This window comes from Priapulus caudatus, unplaced genomic scaffold (genome assembly GCF_000485595.1).
Source record: "Priapulus caudatus unplaced genomic scaffold, Priapulus_caudatus-5.0.1 Scaffold1960, whole genome shotgun sequence".
Classification (NCBI taxonomy): Eukaryota; Metazoa; Priapulida; class Priapulimorpha; order Priapulimorphida; family Priapulidae; genus Priapulus; species Priapulus caudatus.
Genome location: NW_014579021.1, coordinates 1,586 through 10,607, shown reverse-complemented (window position 1 = coordinate 10,607; position 9,022 = coordinate 1,586). Strand labels below are relative to the sequence as shown.

Sequence of the window (9,022 nt, the reverse complement as noted above, 5' to 3'; positions counted from 1 at the left end):
GTGAAGGTCGTGAAACAAAGCAGGAAGCCGTAAAGGTCGTGAAACAAAGCGGGAAGCCGTGAAGGTCGTGAAACAAAGCGGGAAGCCGTGAAGGTCGTGAAACAAAGCTGGAAGCCGTGAAGGTCGTGAAACAAAGCGGGAAGCCGTGAAGGTCGTGAAACAAAGCGGGAAGCCGTGAAGGTCGTGAAACAAAGCGGGAAGCCGTGAAGGTCGTGAAACAAAGTGGTTAGCCGTGAAGGTCGTGCAACAAAGCGGGAAGCCGTGAAGGTCGTGAAACAAAGTGGTTAGCCGTGAAGGTCGTGCTTGGAAGCTGCAAAGGTCACGAGACGAATCTCGAAAAGTTAAAAGTTGAGAAATGAAGCTGAAGGTCATAAAGGTAGCGGCAAGAAAGCATGAGGCTCACAGTATAAATATAAATAAAATAAAAATATCTTGCTACATGAGTGAGGCAAGAGATGTGCTTACCAGAGCGGGGTACCAAGGGTAGCCACGGCACTTGGCCCACACGAGGTCGAGCGAGTTGAAGGGTAGGTGGTTGCTTTCGCCTGGATCCTCAACCCGCTGCCAGCCTGTAAACAACAGAAACAGGGTTGAGGGGAAGGGCTCGAACATCTCTATGTGATGCAGATTCACTGCACAACCCAATTTCCTGGGGTCATGACCCAGAGGTCATTACATAGGGGTCATGGTGCAGGAGTCATAACCCAAGGATCACGACCCAGGGGCTAATAGCTAATCGTGTCATGTCTCACCTGAGTTTTTGGTGCCACCGGGGCCAGTGCCTCCACCGCCATCTCCGCTGCCACACTCTGAGCCGCTGAACGTGCTGTTTTGGAAGTCGATGTCAGAGCAGGAGGAGCAGGAGCTGATGCTGCTCACCCCGCCCTCAGACTCTGACACGCTGACTGCTCGGCCGCGCCGATCCTGCAAGCAAGCAAGCAGCACCACCGCTCAGTCTACATACTATACGCCTGTCAGGTGACAGTATCACACGACACAGCTGTTATGAGACAGTATCACACGACACAGCTGTTATGAGACAGTATCACACAACACAGCTATTATGAGACAGTATCACACAACACAGCTATTATGAGACAGTATCACACGACACAGCTGTTATGAGACAGTATCACACGACACAGCTGTTATGAGACAATATCACACGACACAGTTGTTATGAGACAGTATCACATGACACAGCTGTTATGAGACAGTATCACATGACACAGCTGTTATGAGACAGTATCACACGACACAGCTGTTATGAGACAGTATCACACAACACAGCTATTATGAGACAGTATCACACGACACAGCTATTATGAGACAGTATCACACAACACAGCTGTTATGTGACAGTATCACACGACACAGCTGTTATGAGACAGTATCACACGACACAGCTATTATGAGACAGTATCACACAACACAGCTATTATGAGACAGTATCACACGACACAGCTATTATGAGACAGTATCACACGACACAGCTGTTATGAGACAGTATCACACAACACAGCTGTTATGTAACAGTATCACATGACACAGCTGTTATGTAACAGTATCACACAACACAGCTGTTATGTAACAGTATCACACAACACAGCTGTTATGAGACAGTATCACACGACACAGCTGTTATGTAACAGTATCACACAACACAGCTGTTATGTAACAGTATCACATGACACAGCTGTTTTATGACAGTATCACATGACACAGCTGTTATGTAACAGTATCACACGACACAGCTGTTATGAGACAGTATCACACGACACAGTTGTTATGTGACAGTATCACATGACACAGCTGTTATGTGACAGTATCACACGACACAGTTGTTATGTGACAGTATCACATGACACAGCTGTTATGAGACAGTATCACACGACACAGCTGTTTTATGACAGTATCACATGACACAGCTGTTATGTGACAGTATCACATGACACACACACACACACGAATGCACGCACACGCACGCGCATGCACATGCACACATATGATACACACACAAACGTATATACAGCAATGTGCAGGAGAACAGTGCTGCCGACAGGAGGCTGAGCATCAGTACCTTCTTCTGCCGGCTGCTGTCAAAGCCGTTCATCCCTAGAGCTTTCTGCAGAAGCGGGAAGTTTCCGGCTGAGGTGTCCGCCGTGTGACCGCTCATGCTGCGCCGCCTCGTGCGCTCGCCGGCGCCCTCTGCTGCTACCACAGCCGAGCTGTGAGTGCGGGTTGTGCTGCTGGGTTCGGAGAGCGCAAACGGTGAGCTCGGTCCTGCAACAGAGGAGTGGCTGCATGAAATCATGGCTTCAGTAGAAGGAAGAGAGAGAAAATAATAATAATAATGTGATCATCACAACCGAAGTGACTAGAATGTGTGACTCTCGTGTCTTCAATTTGAAAATCCCTATTTTAACATGATTTTTGAAACACAGGGGGCAGTTATGGTTATGGTTAGGATTAAGGTTAGGGGTATTGTTAGGATTATGGGTGGACTTAGGGACAGGATTACAGGTATGGTTAGGGTTAAGGTTGGTGTTAGGTTTAGGGTTAGGGTTGGTAATTCTACATATTCCAGTTTACATTGTTTTATCAAATGACAAATCAACAAGACAGGAGAACTAGACTTTTAAGAGAAAAGTAAAGTTAGCGTTACACTCTCTTACTCAAGTAATTCACTGTCACTCTCTTGCTCTCGGCATTGATGTCTTGCTTCTGCGAAATGCGTTCACGAGCACCAAAACCACCCAAGAAAAGCACCGAGGACACTGACTCCTCTCCCCACCAAACCCCCTCTCACCATTCCTCCCCTTCCCCGCCCTCCCCTTGTCTCTCCACAATACACCTCCGCCCTCACTCACCTTTCACGTTCGTGCTCTCCTCCTTGACCCGCATGGCGGTGACCTTGACCCTGGCTGGCGCAATGACCTTCACAGCCCCTGCCGCCGCCGCCCCCTGGGAAGTGTGCGGTGACGTCGGCATCTTCGGAGAACCGACAGGGGAACCGGGCGGTGACGCCACCGCCGCAGCCACCGCCGTGACGACTGCACGTAGTGAGTTGGCGTGCCGCGGCGACGATTGCATGCTGGCGCCCCCTGGCTGCGGCGGGTCCTGGACGACTACGGCGAGCGTGGCAGGAGCACCGGCAGTGGCGGCGTCGTCACCGCTGCGCGAGCGCGTGCGCGGCACACGCTTCTTGAGTGGCATCTCGAGCAGACGCCGCGCCACCGCTGCGCGCTTACGGCTGAACAGCACCGCCGTCCGCCGGCTCACCTCGAGCGGCGCCTGCCGTGTGGAGCCATCTAGCGGCGGCGGCGGCAACACGTGAGGTTCCGAGCTGTCCGGGGTGACGATGCTCTCGGTCGAGTTGACGCAGCCTGCGAGTGCGACATAGAGGGAGAGACAGATGAGTAATGTGACTGAGTATATGAACCATGCACGGTTTTGATTTGCCAGTGAGTTGCATTGACTACTACTGCACTTGATTGATATTGTAGGAATACAGCTTCCCATTCCCTCCACATGGGTCCCGTAAATCATCTGTACTGGACTATCCATACTTAAAATCTATCTTTCCACACACCCCGCACAGGCCTCGTAAATCATCATGTTACTGACATCCAGGTTCCCAGACACCCAGTAGCAATGCTGCATTACCGTTGTCGACAATGCTGCTGCCGCCCTCTGTCTTGTGCGTGGTCGTGCTGTCTGTGGAGACGGCGCCCTCTGGTGGGGACGACGCAGGCAGGTCTCGCTTTGGCGGGTCCTGGTCGAGACTGTGCTGCTGGCTGGTGTCAGCGCCGCGGCCGGACATGCGACGTGTCCTCACGCCGGGGGCATCCTTAACCCGTGCGACGCCATAGTCTTTAAACAGTGCGTGAAACAATGGAACATTAGAGAATAAAAGTTACACACATCAACATCTCAGATGTCTTACACCAGCTTAGGCTTTGAGTAAAATATAACAAGTGCCGCGGAGCGACAGCGCTCATCTAACGTCTACTGCGGTGACTCTGTGGTGGAGTGGTGGGATTCTAATAAACCCTGTTAGTCCCAAATGTGTTCACATTAACGCCGAAACAGTGGAAGGCACATGGATGGTATCAGGAACCTTCTCAAAGGAATGTTCGTTGAGATCGTTATGAAAGTTGCCACAAGATGGCGCGTACGTTTAAGTGTCTTCAGATTAAAGATGGAAGCTCCCATCGTACGTAGTAGTAACAACTATTTGCAAGACAGAATAGGTAAGCACACATCCATTTACCTACGCAAGCCTACAGGCTGAAATAGAGAGCTGCCACCTGTAACTAATTAACGCAGGCAAAAACTACACAGTACCACCACCACATGCACTGGCACTGGCAGTGGCCACTGGCAGTGGCATACGTTACATCAGGAGTAGATAATAGGGAGGAGTGTGACATCAATAAACAAGGGAAATTCGTCATTTACTACTCTTGACCTTTGACCTTTGACCCCCAGCTTCAACATCCCAACTCGTTTTCGGATTACCCCCCCACGTCCCGACTTTCGAATCCGTACGTCGAGCCGTTTAGATTTGTGCCCAACTGTTGACGAACGGACGGACGGACGGACGGACGCACGCACGCTCATGCGATTCTACAAGCTGCATCTGACTATGCCAGATGAGCTAAAAATTGTGTAAAACTAAACTCCTGTATCTTACATTTATATATTATGTTTCTATTTTACTTCTTATTTACTTTACAATTATTTTTATATTTTTGCACTTGGTAAAATTTATTTTTGGCTATAAATGAACAGATAAATTAATATACTTAATAACAAGTGTTGGAATTGAGAAGGCAAGATGGTAGGGGTGAGTATTGCGACCAAAAACCGTATTGCAATATATTGCAATACGACAAAACCATATTGCAATATTTTCCAATACGTATTGGGAAGTGTATACCATGCATGATATATAGTAACAATTTGATGGTTTTAATATCATCATATATTGTATTATATGACATGATTTAATTTCTCATGTTTTTCTTGAGAAACAGAAGCAGGGCAATGTTTTCCGCTGACAGTGCAGCCCTCTGTGCCGTAACAATGTCACCCGCTGTACTGAATACCCTCTTGGAAGGCACTGACGTAGCTGGAATACACAAATCCCTGCTGCATAATTGGCTAATACTGGATACTGAAACTGAAACTGAAACTGAAACAGTGGGTGCTCGCTTCAGCTTGTATCGCGCGCGCGCGCGGGCACTCAGGTGAGCATAGGCTATATATAGACTCCCTTGTTGCCGTGCTCTCTGCCTCGCGCACACGTCTGCCCGACTCTGCCCGCGCAGTAGTACCGCGCAGTGCTCCATGCAGTGGTCGCTTACCAGTAATACTGTATGCGCCGTGCAGGCATTGTGCTTTCGTAATATATACACCGCCAGTGCATAATTTTCGAGCCCATTAACAATATAGACATAAAGGCAAGTGTCAAGTAATTTATTTCTTGTTATACCACCGTATCGTAAAATATCGATATCCGGAAGTTGTATCGCGATATATCGAGTTTTCAAAATATATTGCAATATACCGATATACCGGTATATCGTTACACCCCTACAAGATGGGGTATCGTATATTGTATACGAGGCCTTGCTTTAGGAGATAGAGAAAGAGAGGGGGAGAGAGAGATGGCAGGTAATGCTTATACTGCCATCTGACTTACCGCTGCTCTCCTCTGGACGTCCGGGATGTGCAGGCTTCCCCTTCTCTGTTGTCGCTGGCTCATGTTGCCCCGACGATTCAGCGTCCTCCTTCTCCCCGCTGGCCTCCGCCTCCCCCTGTGCAGACTCCTTCTCCAACCTGCTGCTCACGGACGATTCAACGCTCGACGGATGACACTCCTGCATCATGACAGGGGTCGTGACCTCAGCGACAGGAGCCTCTCCTGGCTCATCATTCCGCATCTCTGCGGGAAGGCTTGGGTTCCTCTGGCGAGTGCGCGGCTCCGCTGGCTCCCCCTGGCCCGTTGCGCGACGCCGACGCTTGCCCGCCATCGCCACCTGCTTGCTCGCGATAGCCGGCGCCACCTCGTTTTCTGCGACAGCTGGCGCCACCTGCTTTGTCGCGACAGCCAGAGTCACCTGCTTTGTCGCGACTGCCGGCGCCACCTGCTTTGTCACGACTGCCGGCGCCACCTGCTTTGTCACGACTGCCGGCGCCACATGCTTTGTCACGACTGCCGGCGCCACCTGCTTTTTCACGACTGCCGGCGCCACCTGCTTTTTTACGACTGCCGGCGCCACATGCTTTGTCAAGACTGCCGGCGCCACCTGCATTGTCACAACTGCCGGCGCCACCTGCATTGTCACGACAGCCGGCGCCACCTGCATTGTCACGACTGCCGGCGCCACCTGCTTTTTCACGACTGCTGGCGCCACCTGCTTTGTAACGACTGCTGGCGCCACATGCTTTGTCACGACTGCCGGCGCCACCTGCTTTGTCATGACTGCCGGCGCCACCTGCTTTTTCACGACTGCTGGCGCCACATGCTTTGTCACGACTGCCGGCGCCACCTGCTTTGTAACGACTGCCGGCGCCACCTGCTTTGTCACGACTGCCGGCGCCACCTGCTTTTTCACGACTGCTGGCGCCACATGCTTGGTTGCAACTACCGGCGCCAAATGCTTTGTGTCGCCCACGTGGCCGATTGTCCGCCGCTGGCGCCGTGCCACGGATGAGGTGGCACTCCTTCTGCCACTTCCTAGCTTCTGCCAACCGTTTCTTGGTGACTTTAGTGCATTATGCGTGCGACGTAGACGCTTGCAGATGGGCTGCTCATCTTTGTTGCCATGGCGATCGCTCGCGCGGCTCCGCGTTGTCATGACCGGCACGGCATCGGCGGCCGCCGCTAGCGCCACCTGGCGGCACACGTCTAGATCGGCAAGGCTCATGCCACGTCGCTGCCTCTTGCCGAACGCTGGCGGCATGCCCGGTGCTGCCTCCTGGTGGGGGCACCCAGCAGCGGCGGCAGGGGGTGGTCGGCCTGGCTTCACCTCTTCCTGCTTTAGCTGACTGACAACACTCTCCTCTGCTGCAAGTGAATGACGAGGAACAGTCAGTAAAGGGGTCCTGATGACATATCCACAGTTAATGGACTAAGAGACAAGTTTGCGTGCTTCAATTTCTCTCTTGCTATTTAACAGAAGTTGAAATGATGCAGTATTACACTATGTTTACACACTTTAAGTTATTAAAAATTAAAAGTATTTCTTGTATTTTTGTAAATCGGAGGCCAAGCAATTTAATGAGATATAAGAATAAACGAATTATCTCAAATCGAGAAAATTGAACTTATTAAACCTCGTATTTATCTCATAAAATGCCACTTCAATGTCATATTAATTTCACACGTTACGTAACATACATAATCTTGTATTATTATACAACGCAAAGTTTCTAAGCCGCGGACCTGCTTGGGCGCCCCCTGCTGGCAGCAGAGTAGTGTCAGGTATTGTCTCGATGCCTGCACGGCTGAGCCTGCGACTCATGCGACGTTTCATGCTCTTCCGGGGCACCTGCAGCGGCTCAGCGTCCGACTGGGAGACGAGGTCACCCGTAGCTCCTCCTTCCTTAACCTTGTCTGCGTAACGCAGCGGAGAGGCAAATCGTTAGCATCGATTCCTTATACAATATCAACATATAATAATAATAATAATTGATAACAAATGATAACCATTAATTGTGTGAAATGCCTGTATTACAGGTGGTGGCTTATTTGATGCAGTGACCTTCATTCCATTAGGAATTTTTCATACCATGATATATAATGTATATGCATATGTATAAATAAATAAATAAAGAAAGAAAGAAATATATATATATATTCAACTCTCCAATAGTTGGAGAGAGTCCCATTTAGTCTAGTTTTTCTGTTTGGTTTATAGAGGGCCTATTCCAGACATAACTCACATGTGTCAGACGGCGTTGGACTGGAATATTGTACGGCTTAAAGCAAGGTTCGTTTTTAAGGCGTTCAGAAATTGTAGAGTTGACTGTATCTACATATTCGTTAACTATGTTAACTATGCAGCAATAACTAGAGCATGCACATGTATTGTTTCCTTTGACCTACCACCAGACGTCTCTCCTACTAAGTCCTCCTCTCGCTTGATGCGCCTTAGGCGCAGCGCGCTGATGCCGCGCCGCGACGGGGCACTCAGTCGCTGACGGCTGCCGAGGCTCGACGGGGGTAGCAGGTGTCAGAGCCACGGTGCGAGGGGACCCGGCAAGGATTACCGAAATCGGGAACTGGGACTCGCCAGCTGTGGTCTCCAGAGACTTCGCCGGCACAGTGTCGTCTACAACAAACAAGAGAACATCTATCGATGCAACTGATATTGACATGAAGTTACACTTGGGGAATGGGACAAATCCAGCTAGATGGCGCTAGGTGGCGTGACGGTGGCACCCTCACGCACGTGACACTCCGTGACGGCAAGCACACAGTAGTTCATCGTACCTGCGCTGTCATTGTCAGTCGTCACCTCCTGCTGATCGCTGTTCTCCTGCTTCAACGCTCTGCGCTGGTGGGCCGAGATGCGGCGACGTAACGACACGACTTCCTTCTTCAACGTGCGCGCCCTGCTCGTGCGTGTTGCTGAAACAAGAGAGCGCGCATAAACTTACGAAGTACTCATGAAACAAGACTCGTGCACTCATGCATGTGTCATAAATTTTAAAAAGGCAACCTACTAATACCTGCTTAAGGTAGGGGCACACGAGCGATTTTTATCGCCCGATCGCCGCGAATTTCAAAATCGCTCGAAAAAATCGCTCGTGTGCCCCTTCACGTCGCCTCGTGTGCCCTTCACGTCGACGCCGATTTTAATCGGCCGACCGAATCGCCCGTATCCAAAATGTTAGATATTTTCGGCGATTATTTACGCCGGGCGATTATTATCGCTCGTGTGCCGTGACCGGCGTATTTTGTCGCCCGATCGATTTTCTAAACCAATCGGACGTGTGTTGATATCATGTG

At 50.3% G+C, this 9,022-nt stretch overlaps 1 protein-coding gene across 1 annotated transcript in view; it reads right to left on the bottom strand.

Annotated features, from left to right (window-relative positions):
- LOC106817978 overlaps nt 1–8,638 on the bottom strand; it is a 12,339-nt gene extending 3,701 nt beyond the window's left edge. The window contains exons 1-9 of the mRNA XM_014822682.1: nt 8,504–8,638; nt 8,117–8,342; nt 7,454–7,624; nt 5,708–7,075; nt 3,667–3,873; nt 2,871–3,386; nt 2,081–2,283; nt 753–924; nt 466–569 (exon numbers count right to left, since the gene is read on the bottom strand). Coding sequence (XP_014678168.1) covers nt 466–569; nt 753–924; nt 2,081–2,283; nt 2,871–3,386; nt 3,667–3,873; nt 5,708–7,075; nt 7,454–7,544 — 2,661 coding nt within the window. The 5' untranslated portion in view covers nt 7,545–7,624; nt 8,117–8,342; nt 8,504–8,638. The remainder of the gene's footprint in view (nt 1–465; nt 570–752; nt 925–2,080; nt 2,284–2,870; nt 3,387–3,666; nt 3,874–5,707; nt 7,076–7,453; nt 7,625–8,116; nt 8,343–8,503) is intronic.
- Nucleotides 8,639–9,022: the final 384 nt, after the last annotated feature.